At 49.5% G+C, this 23,991-nt stretch overlaps 1 protein-coding gene and 1 long non-coding RNA gene across 2 annotated transcripts in view; both read left to right on the forward strand.

The window, feature by feature from the left end:
- LOC144949991 (uncharacterized) overlaps positions 1-3,109 on the forward strand; it is a 36,179-nt gene extending 33,070 nt beyond the window's left edge. Inside the window, exon 4 of the long non-coding RNA XR_013640333.1 lies at positions 1,828-3,109. This is a non-coding gene — a long non-coding RNA (uncharacterized LOC144949991). The remainder of the gene's footprint in view (positions 1-1,827) is intronic.
- A 9,377-nt stretch (positions 3,110-12,486) lies between these two features.
- On the forward strand, positions 12,487-22,624 carry LOC144949811 (transmembrane protein 50A-like). Its single transcript, XM_078879754.1, has 7 exons — positions 12,487-12,630; positions 14,688-14,787; positions 18,269-18,381; positions 19,919-19,986; positions 20,152-20,244; positions 20,926-20,986; positions 21,690-22,624. The coding sequence occupies exons 2-7, from the start codon at positions 14,689-14,691 to the stop codon at positions 21,733-21,735; spliced, it is 480 nt and encodes a 159-aa protein (XP_078735880.1). The 5' UTR covers positions 12,487-12,630; position 14,688; the 3' UTR covers positions 21,736-22,624.
- The last annotated feature ends 1,367 nt before the right edge of the window (positions 22,625-23,991 follow it).

Genomic DNA, 23,991 nt, shown 5'->3' on the forward strand with positions numbered 1-23,991 from the left:
GGGAGACCGATCGATGCCTGGGTACATTCAAGAGATGGCGCAATTGGTCAGCCATGTTATGAATGCTGATTATCTGGTGATGGCTGCTCACTCAGAGAACCTGGAGCATCCCTATGAGTAATGGCGCAGTTGTGGAGAGAGTGGAGAAGTTTCCGCACCTGGGCAGTGTGCTTATGAGCAGCTCGGGTTTGGCAGCAGAGATCTCACTCCGAATGAGTGGAGCGCCATTATTGTTTTCATCGGCAGCGTGTATCACTGCTGTGGGGAAGCTACCTGGCCTGTCGCTTCACGCGAAGCTCGGGGCTTTCTGCCATCAACTAACCTTACACTTTTCAAGCGGCCTCAAACTGCACCTAGCCTGGCACAAGTCCTGTTGGCCATGCCACCACCCCTTAGTGGCAAATGGTGGCCGTTGTTGGTCCGTATGCGTCCGTGTGGACGTGTCAACACGTGTACACGTGTCTCTGCTTGTACGTATGTATGTTGAACTTCTTTCGCACCGTACGTAGCCAATCGTGCTCATCGGAGGTGCTGGGGAAGGACAACAAACTAAACACGAAGAGCAGTTACAAAGAAACGAGTTTGTCGATCTAGAGGATGATTTAAAAGTGCATCGATCCAGTGGCTTCCTAACATTGGAAGGGAAGAGCGTTCCAGACGGCCGCAAAAAGTTCATCTTAGAGCGCCACGCGATGCGGTGTGACCATCTTTGTTCGATAGCGAGCCAAAAGCCGCTGCAGCGAGGATGACTAGAGTTAGCGTGCTTTGTACGTGTGTGTGTACGTACATGTGTGTGTGTACGTGCGTGTGTGTGTGTACGTGTGTGTGTGTACATGTGTGTGTGTGCGTATGTGTGTGTGTACGTGCGTGTGTGTGCGTACGTGTGTGTGTGCTTACGTACGTGTGTGTGTGTGCGTATGTGTCTGTGAGGAGCGGTAGTGTAGCGGTTAGCGCGCTGCGCTATGAACCTGGCGACACGAGTTCGATTCCCGCTCACGGCCAACACCAGTGACGATTATCTGAACCGGTCCCGGCCTCCCCTAGGTCGACTCAGCCTCAAATGAGTACCTGGTGCGGTGTGTAAACATCACCGCCGGGGAGACGGAGGCAGGAGGGGCGAGGGGCTCTCCTCCCGCCCCTCGTCGTGTGCCGTGCCAGCCTTCATCGGCACTGCTGCTGCTCGTTAACAGCGCTTGGCCCCAGCAGTCTGTCTTTGTCATGTGGAGTAAGATCATGCAGTGTCACCGCTATTGGCCAACGCAATGGCCAAATGCTGAAAAATTACCCGCTAATTACTCGCAGCAGCGGCGGCGGCGGCAGCGGCAGCAGCAGCAGCGGCTTATGGCGCAAACTTGACAGGACAAAGTCTTGAGACTCGAGCTTCCCTGATGAAACGCGAGTGAATTATAATGATGTTTGCATGTGCGTGTGTCTGTGTTTGCGCGCGTGTGTGGGTGCGTGTGTGTGTGCGTGCGTGTGTGTGTGCGTGTGTGCGTGTGTGTGTGCGTGTGCGTGCGTGTGTGTGCCTGTGTTTGCGCGCATGTGTGTGCGTGTGCGTGTGTGTGCGTGCATGTGTGCGTGCTTGTGTGCGTGTGTGCGTGTGTGTGCCTGTGTGTGCGTGCGTGTGTGCGTGCATGTGTACGTGTGTGCGTGCGTGTGTGCGTGCGTGTGCGCGTGTGTGGGTGTGTGCGTGTGTGCGTGTGTGTGTGTGCGTGCGTGTGCGCGTGTGTGTGTGTGCGTGTGTGCGTGTGTGTGTGTGTGTGCGTGTGTGTGTGTGCGTGCGTGTGCGCGTGTGTGCGTGCGTGCGCTTGTTGTCTGTGTGTGCAGGCCGGAGGATGTTGGACTAGTGTGTGTCCAGTGCCGTCTGGAAACATGTTAACCGGTTATCCGGTGAACATATCAACCACGTCAGCGGTGAACACATCGCCAACACGGTCGACATTCCGGTGCTCCACGGAGACACCAAAGTGATCTCTCTCCCTCTGCTGTCTCCCTCTCGCATGGTGTACGGGGATGGTTAATCAAAGTCTCTTCACCATGCCAAGCTAGAACCAAACCAAGGTAGCGACGCCACTGGCTCCAGGAGTTTCTACAACCAGTCTGGCTCGCGGCCAAGTAGGGCCAGGGGCGGGGCTTAATGACGTCTGTCACAGCGTATGAGTGTGTGCGCGTGCGTGTGGGTGTGTGTGCGTGTGTGTGTGTGCGCACGTGTGTGTGCGTGTGTGTAACGTGTGTGTGAGTGTGCGTGTGTGTGTGTGTGCGTGTGACGTGTGGCCTGGCACAAGCGTCGTGGTGACGTCACCGTCACTTAGTGGCGAATGGCGGTTGTTGTTGTGACGTCAGTTTCCCACGTGCATCTCCGCTCGCTCACCGCGTGCGTGTGAGTGCGTGTGTGCGTGTGTGTGTGTGTGCATGTGCGTGTGCGCGTGCGTGCGTGTGTGCGTGTGTGCGTGTGTGTGCGTGTGTGCGTGTGTGTGTGCGTGTGTGAGTGCGTGTGTGTGCGTGTGTGCGTGTGTGCGTGCGTGTGTGCGTGTGTGCGTGCGTGCGTGTGTGACGTGTGTGCGTGTGTGCGTGTGTGTGCGTGTGTGCGTGCATGTGTGACGTGTGTGCGTGTGACGTCAGTCGGTACGGGGCGTCACCCACGCGCTTTGCCGCTCGTTGCCCGCGTGCTAGGTATCGCCGTGTCTGTAATTTAACCTGCTGGGCTTTTGATTTAATTTAATTCGGGATGTTTGTTTTTCGCGACGTTTCTGGTGTTTTGGTTGCATCGTTTTATTCCGTGTTGGTGTTTTCGCGTTTAATGTTCGCGGGTGGGTCATCCAGGAATGGATTGACCGTGGCTGACGATGCTGATTTTTTTGTGTTATTCCGTTGTTTTTTTTCTACTATTGGGGGTCTTTGTCCGGTTTATATTTTTGTCCTTTCGTCGGCTTTCATAATCTTCAAATGCGTGCGGTTTAATTGTTTTATCGCGGTTATTGACCACGACACATCCCCCACACACACACACTCTCCTCCCCGTGTCTGCACTCTCTCATTAACACTACAGACTGTGTGGTTATAACACTACAGGCTGTGAGATTATAACACTACAGACGGTGAGATTATAATGCTACAGACTGTGAGATTATAACACTACAGACTGTGAGATTATAACACTACAGACTGTGTGGGTATAATACTACAGACTGTGAGATTATAACACTACAAATTGTGAGATTATAACACTACAGACTGTGAGATTATAACACTACAGACTGTGAGATTATAACACTACAGGCTGTGTGGGTATAACACTACAGACTGTGAGAATTTAACACTACAGGCTGTGTAATTATAACACTACAGACTGTGAGATTATAACGCTACAGACTGTGAGATTATAACACTACAGACTGTGAGATTATAACACTACAGACTGTGAGATTATAACACTACAGACTGAGATTATAACGCTACAGACTGTGAGATTATAACACTACAGACTGTGAGATTATAACACTACAGACTGTGAGATTATAACACTACAGATTGTGAGATTATAACACTACAGACTGTGAGATTATAACTCTACAGGCTGTGTGGGTATAACACTACAGACTGAGATTATAACACTACAGACTGTGAGATTATAACACTACAGACTGTGTGAGTATAACACTACAGACTGAGATTATAACACTACAGACTGTGAGGTTATAACACTACAGGTTGTGAGATTATAACACTACAGACTGTGAGATTATAACACTACAGACTGTGAGATTATACCACTACAGACTATGAGATTATAACACTACAGACTGTGAGATTATAACACTACAGATTGTGAGATTATAACACTACAGACTGTGAGATTATAACTCTACAGGCTGTGTGGGTATAACACTACAGACTGTGAGATTATAACACTACAGACTGTGTGGGTATAACACTACAGACTGTGAGATTATAACACTACAGACTGTGTGAGTATAACACTACAGACTGTGAGATTATAACACTACAGACTGTGAGATTATAACACTACAGACTGTGAGATTATAACACTACAGACTGTGAGATTATAACTCTACAGGCTGTGTGAGTATAACACTAGAGACTGTGAGATTATAACACTACAGACTGTGAGATTATAACACTACAGACTGTGAGATTATAACACTACAGATTGTGAGATTATAACACTACAGACTGTGAGATTATAACTCTACAGGCTGTGTGGGTATAACACTACAGACTGTGAGATTATAACACTACAGACTGTGTGGGTATAACACTACAGACTGTGAGATTATAACACTACAGACTGTGTGAGTATAACACTACAGACTGTGAGATTATAACCCTACAGACTGTGAGATTATAACACTACAGACTGTGAGATTATAACACTACAGACTGTGAGATTATAACTCTACAGGCTGTGTGAGTATAACACTACAGACTGTGGGTATAACACTACAGGCTGTGTGAGTATAACACTACAGACTGTGTAGGGATGGAGTCCCCGCTGTGGATTTCACACGAAGCCAGGGTTAAGGGGCCGTCCATAAATGACGTCACGCACCTGGGGGGGGGGGGTCAGACATTTGTGACGATGTGTGACGAGGGGGAGGGGGGGTTGGGAAATGTGACGTCACATCAAAATGCGCAACTTTAAATAAATACAGGCAACGCATTCTACTTAATTAAATAGACTTTGTAATAAATGTTTTCTCCTACAACATCAGAGTGCAGCGCCATATTAAATACGCACTACAATGACAATAGTTTAAAGCGATTTGAAGCATTTTTTTAAAAATATTTTTTGTGGGGGGGGGGGGCAGAGCTTTGTGACGTCATATTTGAGGGGGGGGGCAGAGCTTTGTGACGTCATATTTGAGGGGGGGGGGCAGAGCTTTGTGACGTCATATTTGAGGGGGGGGGGCAGAGCTTTGTGACGTCATATTTGAGGGGGGGGGCAGAGCTTTATGACGTCATATTTGAGGGGGGGTCAGACTTTTTGTGACGTCATATTTGAGGGGGGAGGGGTCAGATTTTTTGTGACGTCATATTTGAGGGGGAGGGGTCAGACTTTTTGTGACGCCGTGTGACGAGAATGGGGGGGGAGGTCAAAAATCGTCCCAAATCGCGTGACGTCATTTATGGACGGCCCCCTAACGGCAAAGTCCTCTAAGTGTCAAGAATCTTGTGAGACTCGTGGGGAGGTAGGGGGGGGGGCACGCCGCTCAGGGTCCTGAGACTCAGGGGGAGACGCGATGTCAGGGTGGGTGTCACTGCCTCCTGTGAGAACTCCGCCATCGTGAGACCACAATCGCGGCCGCCTGTTCATCATCGCGCGAGAATCTGATGAGCCGTGAAGCTCTTCATCGTCATGTTTGTGTCTCTCTCACAGACGACCACGTGGCGTTGTCGTTGTTGTTGTTGTTGCCTTCACGGAGACTCGCTCCACGCCGTCGTCATCATCATCATCACCCCCCAGTACTTTTGTTGGCATCACAAGATCACATTTTGTGACGCGGTTAGTGCCTTTGTGACGTCACAATCAGTCAGTGGCTTTGTGACACGATTAGTGGCATTGTGACGTCACAATCAGTCAGTCGCTTGGTGACACGATTAGTGCCTTTGTGACGTCACAATCAGTCAGTGGCTTTGTGACGTGATTAGTGCCTTTGTGACGTCACAATCAGAGTCAGTGGCTTTGTGACGTGATTAGTGCCTTTGTGACGTCACAATCAGTCAGTGGCTTTGTGACGTGATTAGTGCCTTTGTGACGTCACAATCAGAGTCGGTGGCTTTGTGACGTGATTAGTGCCTTTGTGACGTCACAATCAGAGTCAGTGGCTTTGTGACGTGTTTAGTGCCTTTGTGACGTCACAATCAGTGGCTTTGTGACATGATTAGTGCCTTTGTGACGTCACAATCAGTCAGTGGCTTTGTGACGTGTTTAGTGCCCTTGTGACGTCACAATCAGTCAGTGGCTTTGTGACATGATTAGTGCCTTTGTGACGTCACAATCAGAGTCAGTGGCTTTGTGACGTGATTAGTGCCTTTGTGACGTCACAATCAGAGTCAGTGGCTTTGTGACGTGATTAGTGGCATTGTGACGTCACAATCAGAGTCGGTGCCTTCATGATAGATTTAGTGCCATTATGACTTTAGAATCAGTGCCTTTGTGACGTCACAACGAAGGCCCGTGCCTTTGTGACGTCACTTCACCCGCACTTTTACCCACTACTAGCGCGTAATGTGACCGTCAACTAACGGGGTGGACCCATTTACAGGGGGGGGGGGGGCCGTCCAGAGTGGGTGGGGGGGGGGCAAGGCCTGGGGCAGATCCCACCTTGGGGCCCCCCTGAGGCATCACATCTGACGGCCCCCCAAAGCGCGGGGCCCCCCCCCCGATGATTCGCCGGCTACCTGAGGGGGGGGTGGGCCGGCTCTGGATCGTGCCGAGCGCGAGAGGGTCGAGGGATTTAAGATTCAATCAAACGCCCCCCTCCCCCCCCAGCGATTAAACGTGGGGCAACTCGGAGGTTCACATCTCCGTTAACAACTCAGGGGGGGGGGGGGTGGTGGTGGTGGTGGTGCTCGTCGCCGGAGACATTCCCGTAAGCGCGGCACACGCCACTAACGGGGGCGTTTGACTGCCGAGTTCAATGTGGCTCAAGCACAGCAAGTTGGCACAGTCGGGGGCACAGGTGGTGCATCAGATACTCATCTCGGTCATCTCGGTCAGTCGACCCGTGGCACCTGCTGGCTCTGCCCCGTGACCTCCTGCTGCACCTAGCCTGGCACAGTAGGGGGCACAGGTGGTGCATCAGACACTCATCTCTGTCATCTCGGTCAGTCGACCCGTGGCACCTGCTGGCTCTGCCCCGTGACCTCCTCCTGCCAGATGGCGTTCGACACTTCACGTGGCAGCCTCAAGGTGCACGTGGCCTGGCACAAGCGTCGTGGTGACGTCACCGCCACTTAGTGGCGAATGGCGGCGGTGGTTGTTGTTGTGTGAACTTGTTTCGCAACGGACTTAGCCAACCTTGGTAATCGGAGGTGCGGTTACTGATCATGCAAATGATAACCCTGAGGACATCATTACTATGATGATCACCCCGCTCGTTTACCCACCAAAGCCTCGCTAAGTCTCCAGATGGGTTTTAACTTCACGTTTCCTGTCGAGGTAATTCGCAGCAGAGATCAACGTTGCCCCCCAACGCGTCTTCCAGGTCATCTTGCAGCAGTGGGATGTTTGGCCAAGACCAAGTGACACTTTGCCCTTCTGCTCTGTGTTGTTGTTTTTCGTGTTTTTGTTTGTTTAGCTGATAATGGAATATCTTTCGATTTAAAGCTTTCGTGACTGCAGGGATTCATCTCCTTGGTTCTTTCGGTAAAGTCACGTAGAAGGGAAGTAATAAAATAATAAAAATAAAACAATAAAATAAATCTTATGTTTTATTTTTATTATTTTATTACTTCCCTTCTACGTGATGACTTTACCGAAAGAACCAAGAAAATGGAATATCTGTTAACACTTGGAACCACAAGGCACTGACGATGAAGCTGGTCCGTGAGTGAGCGGCCGTGTCGATGTGTTGTGACGGAGCTGATGTGTGCGTGGTGAGTTGGCGATAGGGGAATTGAGAAGGCGGTGGTTATGGATTATGCCGATGTGGGTGTCGCGGATATGAGGGCTGCGGATAACAGGGCGCCGGTAATTGATGCTGTGGGGGGGGGGGGGGGGGGTCTCGTTGTAAATAACGACAATAAAAATGTGTCCCACAATCCACAGGGCTCTGCTGTGATGCACGGCCGGGTCGCTCGCTGTGTCTGTGTCAGAAAGAACCACGGACAGTCCCCGAGATGTGAACGTCACCCACTTACGAACGCCCCCACTTACGAACGTCCCCCATTTATGAACATCCCCCACTTACAAACGTCCCCCACTTACGAACATCCCCGCTTATGAGCGCCCTCCACTTATGAACATCCCCAACTTACGAACACCCCCACTTACGAACACTCACTTATGAACGTCCTCCACTTAGGAACGTCCTCCACTTACGAACACCCCAACTTACAAACGCCCTCCACTTACGAACATCCTCCACTTAAGAACACCCCCACTTACGAACATCCCCACTTATGAACGTCCTCCACTTATGAACGCCCCCCACTTAGGGCGTCCTCCACTTACGAACATTCCGCACTTATGAATGTCCCCCAATTACGAACCAACCGCCATAAGAACTGAACCGAGGAACTATTTTGATTGGCGCGGGCGATCCTCCGCAAGGTGAAATGAGTCCCAGCGTCCCGCGTGATGCACAACACTCCTTCTTGGTGTGGTCTGGGACTGTTGTTGTTGTTGTCTTGTTGTGGTCTGGGGCTGTTGTTGTTCTTGTCTTGGTGTGGTCTGGGGCTGTTGTCTTGGTGAGGTCTGGTACTGTTGTAGTTGTTTTGTTGTGGTCTGGGGCTGTTGTTGTTGTCTTGGTGTGGTCTGGGGCTGTTGTTGTCTTGGTGTGGGGCTGTTGTTGTTGTCTTGGTGTGGTCTGGGGCTGTTGTTGTTGTCTTGGTGTGGTCTGTGACTGTTGTCTTGTTGTGGTCTGGGGTTGTTGTTGTCTTGGTGTGATCTAGGACTGTTGTTGTTGTTGTCTTGGTGTGGTCTGGGGTTGTTGTTGTTGTCTTGGTGTGGTCTGGGGCTGTTGTTGTCTTGGTGAGGTCTGGGACTGTTGTTGTTGTCTTGGTGTGGTCTGGGACTGTTGTTGTTGTCTTGGTGTGGTCTGGGGCTGTTGTTGTTGTCTTGGTGTGGTCTGGGGCTGTTGTTGTTGTCTTGGTGTGGTCTGGGACTGTTGTTGTTGTTGTCTTGGTGTGGGGCTGTTGTTGTTGTCTTGTTGTGGTCTGGGACTGTTGTTGTTGTCTTGTTGTGGTTTGGGGCTGTTATTTTTTTGCCTTGCCCCAAGCTTGCATTTAGTGTTGAAAAATCGGCAGGAATGTACATACTTATGCAATTTGTACTCATCAATATTCATGTTTCGTGTTGTGTTTACTTAAAATCTCGCCACTGTCATCAGTGGCGGGATGTTAAATTCCTCACCCGGTGTACAGGAGGTTGTGGGGTCGATCCCGACCCTGACTTCTCCGTTAATGTCTTGCCACGGCGTCGAAGGCAGAACGAGGATATTTATTTAGACTACATGAGGAGGGATGAGGTGATCGATTTACAACAACGAACAATACAAACAAAAATATTTGTTTGTATTTTATGGGGTAAGGCCCACTCAGCTATGTAGGTCTTTTTCAGAAGCGACTTGGCTCTTACAAATGATAGCTCAACGAAGTGGAGTATCATCACGTGGTAATGTATAGCAGCCAAAACACTCTAAACGCAGGTTTCTAGATGTGAAGAGATAAAAATCCGGAGGTCTCGCAGAAAAATTCATGCGACCATGGGGAGAACGCGCAAACTCCACATATACAGCTGCAGGCGTCAGGGTCGGGATCGACCCCACAACCTCCTGTAGACCGGGTGAGGGATTTAACATCCCGCCACTGATGACAGTGCAACATACAGAATGTGTAAATAAGCCACGGACAGTAAACACAACACGAAACATGAATATTGATGAGTACAAATTGCATAAGTATGCACATTGCTGCCGATTTTTCAACACTAAATGCAAGCTTGAGGCAAGGCGGAAAAATAACAACCCCAGACCACAACAACAACAACAACAGCCCCAGACCACAACAAGACAACAACAGCCCCAGACCACACCAAGACAACAACAACAGTCCCAGACCACACCAAGACAACAAGTCCCAGACCACACCAAGACAACAACAATCCCAGACCACACCAAGACAACAACAACAGCCCCAGACCACACCAAGACAACAACAACAACAGCCCCACACCAAGACAACAACAACAGCCCCTCAATTACATTGCACAAGAAAATGGATTACAAGATTCTTTGGCTGCCACTGTAAATTGCCACGTGACCGTGGTACGAGGCCACGTGGTTGAGCCGCCATTCGTGATGGCCACGTCGCTTCTGCTGAAGTGCCACGTGGCACCTGCTCGAGTCAAACTTGGGGAAGTGAAAGGGATTGTGAGCCAGTCGCTGCTGCCATTCAGTAGAGATCCACAGTTCTCCAACTCTCACCAGTAAGGGGACGTACATAAATGACGTCACGCACCTAGAGGGGGGGGGGGGGGTCAGACATTTGTGACGATGTGTGACGAGGGGGGGGGGAGTTTGAGAAATGTGACGTCACATCAAAATGCGCAACTTTAATAAATATAGACAACACGTTCTATCTTCTTGGTTCTTTCGGTAAAGTCACGTAGAAGGGAAGTAATAAAATAATAAAAATAAAACATAATAAAATAATTCTCACGACGTTTCGGCACAACGCAAGCAGCCGTCCTCAGGTGAAGAATGAAAAACCACCAAGCTTGGGGCGTATATTTAAGCTGGGTTTTAGGGGGGGAGGTGGGAAGAAGAGCGCCTTGACAAAATAATTTGCATATCAAGAGGAATTTAGCATATGGAAAATGCGTAGGAGGTGGGCAGGGGGGTTTCAAATTAATATTATGCCCGTGCATTATGCAGGATTAGCAGCATCAAAGGGAGGGGGAAGGGGGGTAGCATTAACAAAGGAAAGGAATGTTAATAGTATGTTGCTGCAGTTACTAAACAACCACGTAAAAAAACTGAAGTATAAACTACATAAACAACTAAAGTATAAACTACATAGCATCATCAGTATACTTACTATACTCTACAATAAGCTGAGTTACTAACATTAAGTAATACATTAGAATTCTACGTCGTAAAAATTATATAATATGCTTCCATCTAAACTTTATTCTCTTACATCACACGAGTCTACACCGTACTATATACTGCCATAGACAAACCCAACATTCAATTATATACTGTATTGCTAATTAAATAGACTTTCTAATAAATGCTTTCTCCTACAACATCAGAGTGCAGCCCCACATTAAATACGCACTACAATGACAATAGTTTAAAGCGATTTGAAGCATGTTTTATTTTTTTTTGGGGGGGGGGGGGCAGAGCTTTGTGACGTCACATTTGAGGGGGGTCTGACTTTTTGTGACGCCGTGTGACGATGGAGGGGGGGGGTCAATAATCGTCCAAAACCGCGTGACATCATTTATGGACGGCCCCTAACTCTCTCATTCTGGACTCTCTTATTAATGGGCTCTCAAGAAGAGCCCTTGCCCGAAAGGTCGCCTATTCTATATTTGCCCTTTTAAAGCCCGACAACCCTCACGGTGTTGGGTTTTAACGCTAATTGTGTCGGTGTGTCTCCTGTGTGCGATGACGTCACGGCCGCCCCACCGTGTCTTCTGTGCGTGACGTCTCGGCCCCTATTATTTCTTCTGTGTGCGATGACGTCACGGTCAACCCACCGTGTCTCCTGTGCGAGGTGACGTCACGGCTCCCGTCGTGTCTTGTGCGTGATGACGTCACGGCCACTCGATCGTGTCTCCTCTGCGAGATGACGTCACGGCCCCCCCGTCGTGTCTTCTGTGCGTGATGACGTCACAACCCCAATTGTGTCTTTGCGTGATGACGTCACGGCCCTTCTTGCATCGACTTGAGTGATGACGTCACAGTCCCGATTGTGTTTTCTTTGCGTGATGACGTCACGGACCGTCTTGCATCGACTTGAGTGATGACGTCACAGAGTGGATTGTGTCTACTGTGCGTGATGACGTCACGGTCCCTCTTGTACCTGTGCGTGATGACGTAGGGGCTCCCTGAATCTTCCAAAATCTTGAATAAACACAAGATTCAGGTTTGATTCAACACGGGACACACAATCCGTGACCTGATCCCATCTGTGAAAGATGTCATTCCTGACATGCAACACCCTGGTGTCTACAAACTAAGGGGCCGTTCATAAATGACGTCACGCGATTTTGGACGATTTTTGATCCCCCCCCTCGTCACACGGCGTCACAAAAAGTCAGACCCCCCCTCGAATATGACGTCACAAAGCATTCCCCCCCAAAAAAAATGAAACATGCTTCAAATCGCTTTAAACTATTGCCATTGTAGTGCGTATTTAATGTGGCGCTGCACTCTGATGTTGTAGGAGAAAACATTCATTAAAAAGTCTATTTAATTAAGTAGAACGTGTTGTCTATATTTATTTAAAGTTACGCATTTTGATGTGACGTCACATTTCTCAAACTCCCCCCCCTCGTCACACATCGTCACAAATGTCTGACCCCCCCCCCCCACTAGGTGCGTGACGTCATTTATGGACCGCCCCTTTACCGGCGGAACCAAAAAGGATGTCCTCCTTTTGTTTATTAAATGAACATCACGTCACCGTGCGTGATGACGTCACGGACTCGGCACGCAAACGGACTATTGTGCGCGATGACGTCACCAGTCGAGTTGCAACGCTGAGCCGGCTGTGCGCGGTGACGTCAGCGAGAGGCGTGATTGCGTCACGCGTGTTGACGCTCGTCTCGGGAAGTCGCCTCCATTGTTTGCTTTCTAATCGGCGTTTCCCCCTTTCTTGCTGACTCGCAAGAGACGACAGAGAGAGACGCAGAGACACACAGAGACACACAGACGCGTGAGTTCCACTCGCAGCATCGCGCGCGAATTAAAACAACCCCCATAACGCTTCCGTCCTGGCACTGTTTGGATTATATTCGGGCTTCCCCCGGGGCTCTACGGGCCTTGCATGGATTCTTTCCCAGCAGCCTGAGCTAGGCCTCGGGCGGAGCGCGACTCGGGTGGTGGGGGGTGTCACGTTGCGTGTCCGTGTGTTGTGTCCGTGTGTTGTGTCCGTGTGTTGTGTTGTCCGTGTGTTGTGTCCGTGTGTTGTGTCCGTGTGTTGCGTCCGTGTGTTGCGTCCGTGTGTTGTGTCCGTGTGTTGCGTTGTGTCCGTGTGTTGCGTTGTGTCCGTGTGTTGCGTTGTGTCCGTGTGTTGCGTTGTGTCCGTGTGTTGCGTTGTGTCCGTGTGTTGTGGCTGTTGTTGATGTGGTTGCGTGATGTCAACAATGTGCAGGGTGTGTTGTGTCAGTCGGTTTTTGTGGTTGGGTTGTGACCGACGATTTGAGCTCGTGGTAGTTGTCGACTGGACGTCTGTGAACATCGCCGCTGGGGAGACAAAGGCGGCCGGGCGTAGTACTGGCCACCCCCCACTCTCTCGTGTGCCGTGTCGGCCTTCATGGGTGATCGCTAACAGAACTTGCCCCAGCAGTCTATTGCAGGTTATACGGGGGGGTTTTGTTGCTTTAATTTATGTTTTAGAGGTTCAAGTTTCAGATGCTTCAAGTTGATTGTATTTAACCAGACGAACTCGTGAGACCAGTATGAGTCTCATTTTGAAGATTGAGTCGTGAGTGAGCGGGTTAGCGAGTGAGTTAGTGGGCGAGTGAGTGAGACAATGGGTGAGTGAGTGGGTAATTGAGTGAGTTAGTGGGCGAGTGAGTGAGACAATTGGTGAGTGAGTGGGTAATTGAGTGAACGGGTGAGGGAGTTGGTGGGCGAGTGAGTGAGTTTGTAGATCAAGTAAGTGGGTGAGTGAGTAAGTGAGACAATTGGTGAGTGAATGGGTAATTGAGTGAACGGGTGAGTGAGTTAGTGAACGAGTGAGTGGGTTTGTGGATCAAGTAAGTGGGCGAGTGAGTGAGATAATAGGTGAGTGAGTGGGTAATTGAGTGAATGGGTGAGTGAGTTGGTGGACGAGTGAGTGGGTTTGTGGATCAAGTATGTGGGTGAGTTAGTAAGTGAGATAATAGGTGAGTGAGTGGGTAATTGAGTGAACGGGTGAGTGAGTTGGTGGACGAGTGAGTGAGTTAAAATGTATCTCGTGTAACCAGGTAATAACTCAATAGAGACCAGGATAGGAGTCTCATTTGTAAGTGACCTGACGCATGGTATACCAAGAACAGCAATAGGTGACAAAGCCTTTGGCGTTGTAGCACCAATCTTGTCTCCTCCCTGAACATTGTAAATCTTCCTTCTATAAACACCCTGAAGCAGAGGATTAGTGTTGGATACAGTGACATTTGCCAATGTGATTTGTCACTTTTATGATGGTATTGATGATGGTGTTGATGATGGTGTTGAATCTGCCAGTGATCTCTGTCATTCAACCCACGACACCTGGGTCTGTCCCGTGGCCTCCTGTTAGCAAGCGACCCTTCGACACTTCACGTGTGGCCTCAAAGTGCACCTATCCTGGCACACGCGCCATGGTGACGTTACCGCCACTTAGTGGCGAATGGCGGTTTTTGTTGTCATTGTTGCCGATGGTATTGTTGATGACGACGTTGCTGATGATCTTCTTGGTTCTTTCGGTAAAGTCACGTAGAATGGAAATAATAAAATAATACAAATAAAACATAATAAAATAATTCTCACGACGTTTCGGCCACAACGCAGGCAGCCGTCCTCAGGTGAAGAACAGGTCTGACTCTGTCTTATCGACAGACCTGTTCTTCACCTGAGGACGGCTGCTTGCGTTGTGGCCGAAACGTCGTGATAATTATTTTCTTATGTTATATTTTTATTATTTTATTATTTCCATTCTACGTGACTTTACCGAAAGAACCAAGAAGATGAATCCCTGCAGTCACGACAGCTTTAAATCGAAAGTTGCTGATGATGTTCTGGTTTCAGAATGGCCGGGTTTCTGGATCACGTGCGCTGGCCCGAGTGCGAATGCATCGACTGGAGCGAGAAGAGAAATGCCATCGCCTCCGTGGCTGCGGGCGTGCTGGTGATCACGAACACACAAGCACATCCACCGTTAGCACAACCACTACGGGCGTACCGCCTCGTATAGCGCCATTCAGGGACTCCTCTAATTGCCAACGAGTTCGGTTCCAGAGGTCTGTTCGTAAGTCCAAACTTTACCCCTGATGATTCCAAACGTGTTGTACGGAGTGTACACTAAACACGGGGAATGGCTTTAAAAGTTGTATCATCTCCCGTAGATGTGGATGCCATTGGCTCGTCACGTTCTGCAGATGTAGATGCCACTGGTTCTTCACGTTCTGCAGACGTAGAGGCCACTGGTTCTTCACGTTCTGCAGATGTAGATTCCACTGTTTTTTTATGTTCTGCAGATGTAGATGCCACTGGTACTTTACGTTCTGCAGATGTAGATGCTACTGGTTCTTCACGTTCTGCAGATGTAGATGCCACTGGTTCTTCACGTTCTGTAGATGTAGATGCCACTGGTTCTTCACGTTCTGCAGACGTAGATGCCACTGGTTCTTCACGTTCTGCAGATGTAGATTCCACTGTTTTTTATGTTCTGCAGATGTAGATGCCACTGGTACTTCACGTTCTGCAGATGTAGATGCCACTGGTTCTTCACGTTCTGCAGATGTAGATGCCACTGGTTCTTCACGTTCTGCAGACGTAGATGCCACTGGTTCTTCACGTTCTGCAGATGTAGATTCCACTGTTTTTTATGTTCTGCAGATGTAGATGCCACTGGTACTTCACGTTCTGCAGATGTAGATGCCACTGGTTCTTCACGTTTTCAGATGTAGATGCCACTGGTTCTTCACGTTCTGTAGATGTAGATGCCACTGGTACTTTACGTTCTGCAGATGTAGATGCCACTGGTTCTTCACGTTCTGCAGATGTAGATGCCACTGGTTCTTCACGTTCTGCAGATGTAGATGCCACTGGTTCTTCACATTCTGCAGATGTAGATGCCACTAGTTCTTCACGTTCTGCAGATGTAGATGCCACTGGTACTTCACGTTCTGCAGATGTAGATGCCACTGGTTCTTCACGTTCTACAGATGTAGATGCCACTGGTTCTTCACGTTCTGTAGATGTAGATGCCACTGGTTCTTCACGTTCTGCAGATGTAGATGCCACCGGTTCTTCACATTCTGCAGATGTAGATGCCACTGGTTCTTCACGTTCTGCAGATGTAGATGCCACTGGTTCTTCACTTTCTGCAGATGTAGATGCCACTGGTTCTTCACGTTCTGCAGATGTAGATGCCACCGGTTCTTCAAGTTCTGCAGATGTAGATGTCACTGGTACTTCACGTTCTGCAGATGTAGATGCCACTGGTTCTTCACGTTCTGCAGATGTAGATGCAACTGGTTCTTCACGTTCTGTAGATGTAGATGCCACTGGTTCTTCACGTTCTACAGATGTAGATGCCACTGGTTCTTCACGTTCTGCAGATGTAGATGCCACCGGTTCTTCAAGTTCTGCAGATGTAGATGTCACTGGTACTTTACGTTCTGCAGATGTAGATGCCACTGGTTCTTTACGTTCTGCAGATGTAGATGCCACTGGTTCTTCACGTTCTGTAGATGTAGATGCCACTGGTTCTTCACGTTCTACAGATGTAGATGCCACTGGTTCTTCACGTTCTGTAGATGTAGATGCCACTGGTTCTTCACGTTCTGCAGATGTAGATGCCACCACCGCCATCTATTGCGCGGCGGTTGAACTTACAACTCTCGGTCCGAACATGCAAACTGGACATACGGACAGATCTGTTCCTATCTCTGAAAGCTTGTGAGTTAAATGTTTGTAAGTAGAGGAGTCCCTGTTTACGAAACAGCGCTCTAGGAGGCCGCTGTAACATGGTGACATTGGAAATGCATTACCTACGGTGCTATATCATTTTTAACCTATCCAATCGTGCTAATCCGAGGTGCGAGGGATGGACAACAAGCGATGGGTCTCTGTGTGAGTCTATGGGTCTTTGTGTGAGTCTATGGGTCTCTGTGTGAGTCTATGGGTCTCTGTGTGAGTCTATGGGTCTTTGTGAGTCTATGGGTCTTTGTGTGAGTCTGTGGGTCTTTGTGGGAGTCTGTGGGTCTTTGTGTGAGTCTGTGGGTCTTTGTTGAGTCTATGGGTCTTTGTGTGAGTCTATGGGTCTTTGTGTGAGTCTATGGGTCTTTGTGTGATTTTCACACCTGATGATGATTGCTTGTGTTGCAATCGAAATGTCGTGAGAATTGTATTGTTTTATACTTTTATTATTTTATTATTTTCCTTCTACGTAACTTTACCAAAAGAACCAAGAATATGAATCCCTGCAGTCACGAAAGCTTTAATTAGAGCCGGTTTGTTGGCATTTTTTGCCGCAAGTTTGTGTGGTGAATGCAGACTTGATGCCTTGCCAGACTGGGGATCTATTTGGTGTTTGAACATCTTAACACAACTCCTGTTTTCATTGCCAGAGAAGGGTACAAACCCTCTTCTTATTTTTCAACATTTTGGGTACTATAAAATAAATCACGACGTTTCGGGCGCGTGATTTATTTTAGACTAGCTGTACTACCCGGCTTCGCCAGGGACTTGGATTCACCAAACCCGGCCGCCTTTGTCTCCCCAGTGGCAATGTTTACACACCACACCAGTTACTCGTTTGAGGCTGAGTCGACCTAGGGGAGGCCCAGGACCGGTTGAAATAATCATCACCGGTGGTGTCCGTGAGCGGGAATCGAACTCGGGTCGCCGGGTTCGTAGCGCAGCGCGCTAACCACTACACTACCGCTCCCCACACACACACAGTGCGCTAACCACTACACCACCACTCCTCACACACACACACAGTGCGCTAACCACTGCACCACCACTCCCCACACAGCGCGCTACCCGCTACACCACAATGCGTGACACTTCCCCTCGTGCGGGTCATGTGACAGATGTGACGTCACATTCTCACTTGCCGTGCAAACAATCTCTGCATTATTGAGCTCCCCCCCCCCCCAAACAAGTTTATTTTATTAATGTTTGCATGGTGTACAGTCTGGCAAGTATACCCGCATGGCAAATTTGCAGTTTGTTGCATGTCGGGAAGTACGCTAAACATTTTGAACAGACACACATAATCACAACGTTGCCTTTTCTATATATGGAGATTATACCCACGTGACTTTACCGAAAGAACCAAAGAGATGGATTCCTGCAGTCACGAAAGCTTCAAATCAAGTTTGGATACTGGCAAAAAGTGGTCTCCATAGATGGGTATTGTGGTATCGTTTGTGACAAGCACTGTGTGTGTAGTGAGTGCGGACCCTATAAGAAATGTATTTGTTGGCAAGCAGAAGCCAACACATCTGAAGCACAGGGAAGGGAATGCGGTGATGGTGATGATGCTGTTATCAATGTCGCGTGGTGTGTAATGGTGCTGCTTCTGCTGTTAACATTGCTGTTGCTAATTGTTGTGGTGGTGGTTTTTGTGGTGGTTGTTGTTGTTGTGGTGGTTGTAGTTTTTCACAGGTTGGTGGGTGATCATCGACGCTGCGGTTATGTATCCTGAGTCGTCCAAACTCAACCACGCTTACCACACGTGTGGTGTGATCTCAACTATAGCCTTCCTCATGTAAGCAACCATCAACACCATCAATACCACCACCATCAACACCACCATCAACACCACCATCATTAACACCACCATCACCATCAACACCACCATCAACACCACCACCATCAACACCATCATCATCAACACCACCATCAACACCACCACCATCAACACCATCAACACCACCACCATCAACATCAACACCACCACCATCAACACCACCACCATCAACACCACCACCATCAACACCACCAACACCAACACCACCACCAACACCATCAACACCACCACCATCAACACCACCACCATCAACACCACCACCAACACCATCAACACCACCACCATCAACACCACCACCATCAACACCACCACCATCAACACCACCATCAACACCACCACCACCATCAACACCACCATTAACACCACCACCAACACCATCAACACCACCATTATCAACACCACCACCACCATCACCACCACCATCATTAACACCACCATCAACACCATCATAACCACTACCATCAACACCACCACCACCATCAACACCACCACCATCAACACCACCACACCCATTACACCCATTAACACAACCACCATCCTAACCATCACAACCAGCACCACAACCGCCACTACAACCACCACTACAACCACCACTGCAATCACCACAATCACCATCAACACCACCATCACAACCAACACCATCAACACCACCACCAACACCACAACCACCAATACAACCACCACCATCAACACCACCACCACACCTACTACCGCAACCACCACAACCACCACTACAACCACCACTACAACCACCACTACAACCACCACTGCAATCACCACAATCACCATCAACACCACCATCACAACCAACACCATCAACACCACCACCAACACCACAACCACCAATACAACCACCACCATCAACACCACCACCACACCTACTACCGCAACCACCACAACCACCACTACAACCACCATAACCACGACCAAAGACAAAGATCCCCCGTGTAGACTGATGGGGAAAGTGCTGTTAGCGAGTAGCAGCACCACTGAAGGCCAATGCGGCACACGGGGGGGTGGGTGGCAAGCACCGCGCCCGGCCGCCTTTGTCTCCCTCGTGGAGATGTTTACTACGCACCGCAACAGGCATTCAGTTAAGGCTGAGCTGACCTAGGGGAGGCTCAGGATCGGTTCAGGCATCTGTCAGCAGTGTTGGTTGCCTTGAGGGGGAATCAAACTCGGGTCGCCGGGTTCGTAGCGCAGGATAGCGCTAACCGCTGCGCCACCGCTCCCCTCAGCCACCCAACACCACCACCACCGCCACCACCACCACCACCACCGCCACCACTATCGGCACGACCACCGCCGCTACCGAACGGAGACGAATTGTCCTGTGTCTCTGTCTGTGTGTGTCTTTCTCTCTCTGTGTGTGTCTCTCTCTGTCTGTGTGTCTCCCTCTCTGTGTGTGTCTCTCTCTGTCTGTGTGTGTCTCTGTGTGTGTCTCCCTCTCTGTGTGTGTCTCTCTCTGTCTGTGTGTGTCTCTGTCTGTGTGCAGGATAAACGCCGTCTCTAACGGTCAGGTCAGAGGAGATGGATACAGCGATGGGTGCATGGGACAGACAGGTGACTCACTTCCTGCTCCCTGTGACCTCACTTCCTGTGACTCACTTCTTACGCCCTCCTACTCCCCTCCCTGCGTCTCCCCCTGCTCCCCTCCCTGCGTCTCACCCAAGGCATTGTGTCCAACTCTGTCTCTCTGTATCTCGCCGTGTCTCTCTCTGGGTGCAGGGGCGCGCATCTGGCTGTTTGTGGGCTTCATGTTGTCATTCGGAGCCCTCATCGCCTCCATGTGGATCCTGTTTGGTGGATTTGTCGTCACAAGTGAGACCCCCAGACTCACCACACAGAGACCCACAGACTCATACAGAGACCCCCAGACTCACCACACAGAGATCCACAGACTCACACAGAGACCCACAGACTCACCACACAGAGACCCACATACTCACCACACAGAGACCCATAGACTCATCACACAGAGACCCATAGACTCACCACACAGACACCCACAGACTCACCACACAGAGACCCACAGACTCACCACACAGAGACCCACAGACTCATCACACAGAGACCCACAGACTCACCACACACAGACCCACAGACTCATCACGCAGAGACCCACAGACTCAACACACAGAGACCCACAGACTCATCACACAGATAATTATCACGTGGAAATGTATTGCAGCAGCCACATAATCCAAGCACGTATTGTTTCTAAACGTGGAGGGAAAAGCCGGAGGACCTGGAGAGAAATCCACTCAACCTCCATGGGGAAAACACGACAAGCCACTTCGTTGCGCTATCATTTGTGGCCTGGTCACTTCTGAAAAATAGCTAAATAGCTCAGTGGACCTTACTGGGTAAAATATGAATTGTTTATTTTGCAGTTGAGATCAGTGCTGTGTGAGTGTCACATGTTGTGCATGTCACATGTTGTGCATGTCACATGTTGTGCATGTGTTGATGTGGTTAATGTGGTGGTGGCGGTGGTTGCAGAGCAAGAGAATGTCTACCCGGGTCTGGCTGTCTTCTTCCAGAACGCGTTCATTTTCTTTGGGTAAGTCCCACAACAGAGTGTGTGGGTGTGTGGGTGGGTCACCGAGTGTGTGGGTGTGTGGGTGAGGGTTTGAGTGTGTGGGTGGGTGAGTGGGTGAGGGTTTGAGTGTGTGGGTGAGTGGGTTGGTCACCCAGTGTGTGGGTGAGTGGGTGAGGGTTTGAGTGGGTTGGTAGGTGAGTGGGTGGGTCACCGAGTGTGTGGGTGTGTGGGTGAGGGTTTGAGTGGGTGGCTAGGTGAGTGGGTGGGTCACCCAGTGTGTGGGTGTGTGGGTGAGGGTTTGAGTGTGTGGGTGAGTGGGTGAAGGTTTGAGTGGGTGGGTGCGTGAGTGAGCGAGTGGGTTTGTGGGTGAGTGAGTGGGCAGTTGAGTGGGTGAACAATTAAGTGAGTGATTGTGTGGATGAGTGGGTGAGGGCTTGAGTCGGTGGGTGGGTGATCAAGTGAGGGGGTTCGTGGGTGAGTGGGTTCGTAGGTGAGCGAATGAGTGGGTGAGAAGTTGTGTGGGTGAGGGCTTGAGTGAGCGAGTGCTTGAGTGAATGGGTGGGGAGGGGTGGGTGAGTGAATGGGTGGGGGTGAGCAGTCAGACAGGTTGGTGGATGAGTGAGTGGTTGGGCAGGTGAGTGAGTGAGTGGGTGAGTGAGTGAGTGGTTGGGCGGGTGAGTGGGCGAGTGAGTGGTGAGTACTGACATGAGTTTTTGTGTTGCAGGGGTCTGGTTTTCAAGTTTGGACGATCTGAAGATCTTTGGGAATGAGAAATTTCCACTCAAGCACTCACTCACCCACTCGCTTAAACATTGACCCACTCACCCACTCACTCACCCACTCACTCACTCAGTCACCCACTCACTCATCAACTCACTCATCCACCCAGTCCCACTCACTGACACACTCACTCACCCACTCACTCGCTCACCCACTCACTCGCTCGCTCACTCATCCACCCAGTCCCACCCACTGACACACTCACTCACTCGCCCACCCACTCACCCACTCACTCACTCACCCACCCACCCAGTCTCACGCGCTGTCACAATGCTATTATGTTATCATTAGTTTTTGTAAGCCACTTTAGTGCGGAGGTTCTGCGTATCTGAACTAGGGATTATAATGCCGCCCTGCTCTTTTCATATCTGCCATTTCCAGTCACTGGTCTCCGAATCACCCCTCGTGCGTATGGGAAGTGTAAGAGTGGTGGATCTACCGCCTTTACCAGTAAGTGCTGTGACATGTAAGTTGTACGTGCGTGTGTGTGTGCGTGTCCCCTTGCGCCGTGTCCGTAACGTGTCTCCATTTCGATCGCACCGAACCAAGACGGTGAAGTATGGTCAAACGCCCCCCCCCCCCCCCCGATTCCCACAATATACATGCAATGGGAAGGGGGCCACAACCCCCCCTCTAATAATCCAGCAGTGGAGAGAGAAGCATCTGTGTTTACGGACGCCCCGTCCCCTGACAAGTCTCCAAGGGGTGACTGCCCCGGGCCCAGCGCTTTGGTGGTTGGGGGGGGCATGGGGGTTTAGTGTCAAAGGGCTCCCAAAGCGTTCAGACATCAGAATCGTTATTGCGACTGCAGGAGGAATTTGATGAGCTATGAAGCTCGTTTATAACAAGCTCAATTGGGGCAGGGGGTCTGAAAGTTACGCTCAATTGGGGCAGGGGGTCTGAAAGTTACAACAAAACACACGATCGTGCCAAGTATATGAAATGTAAGCAAATCGAAGACTAAACACAACTCTTATTTTACAAGGCGAGGCCCACTGGGGTATGTGGCAGCTCTTTTTCAGAAGCGACGTGCCCATCATCGCGAATGATCGCAGCTCAACGGAAGTGGCTGACCTCATCATAGTCATCGTGTGGAGATTTATAGCAGCGGCCAATGGTCAAGGGCTCCAGTTGGCCTGCATTGCTGAAGACCCAGGCGATGTGACTTTGGCCCATTCGGATGTCACTGACGGTCGGATGTGTTCCGTTTTGACGAGCGGCGGGGGGGGGGGCAATGCGTTTCGTACGATTCTTACGTGAACTGTGTACACACCACGGTTATACCCCCACCATATACGTAAGCCCGTGTAAAACCAGGAAATGTAATAAACTGATACTTTAACGTTCGTGCAAATCGTTGAGGTCCCTCGCTTTGACGAGCTTGAAAAGTTCCGCGTCTCAGCGAAATCGATTCCCCCCCACGCCCCCTGGTAAATATAACGCTGAGCGACATACGAAGATGTGCTGCTGCTACTACTGCAGTAGACGCCCTCTTAACGGCGGTAATTGGTTGCACGAACCGGTCGGTAACTGATTCGGTTTCAATTTCATTTATTTGGTAAAACCCTGTAGGCCATGCGGCTCTTGACCCGGGTGTAACCGCAACAAAACAAAAACATGAACAAGAAACATCTTAAAGTGACTACGTGCAAACATAAAAATCCAGGAAAAAACATCAAAGTTTTCCAGAAAAAGCACCGAATATCAACGCTGTGTGCAAAAATCCCAGTGGGATGCAAGTCAAACAACAACCATAAGACAACTTAGATTAAAGTTATCAGGCTAACTGTACTACAACAAACAAACATGGCTAAACCAAAACGTTTTCGAAATCACCAAAATAAAGCTATAAAAGCAATGTAACAGTGATCATAGGAACTTGTTACAACGCTGTGGGTGATCATGATATAGTTTTCTCCGATACGAAGGTACTCTGCATGCCGTCTGGATACCACCAAAGATTTATCCATGAAGCCATACAGATATACAAACAGACATAACTTCAACCGAGAAGATGGATTCAAATTGAGCAATCATTGGAAAGATGTGATTAACCATGTTAAACCTCAACTGCGGTTTAACATAGGAACTGTGATTCAAATTTAACAATAAGCGATATACATAACATGTACCACCAAACCCTGCAGCCATAGCTGGGAGCATGAGTCACTCCATAACAGCAGGAGCATCAGTAGCAGTATCAAAAATTTGCAATGCACCTTTAAAGATCAGCACACTATAATCAA

The sequence above is a fragment of the Lampetra fluviatilis genome, chromosome 55, assembly GCF_964198595.1.
Source record: "Lampetra fluviatilis chromosome 55, kcLamFluv1.1, whole genome shotgun sequence".
NCBI classification, from domain to species: domain Eukaryota; kingdom Metazoa; phylum Chordata; class Hyperoartia; order Petromyzontiformes; family Petromyzontidae; genus Lampetra; species Lampetra fluviatilis.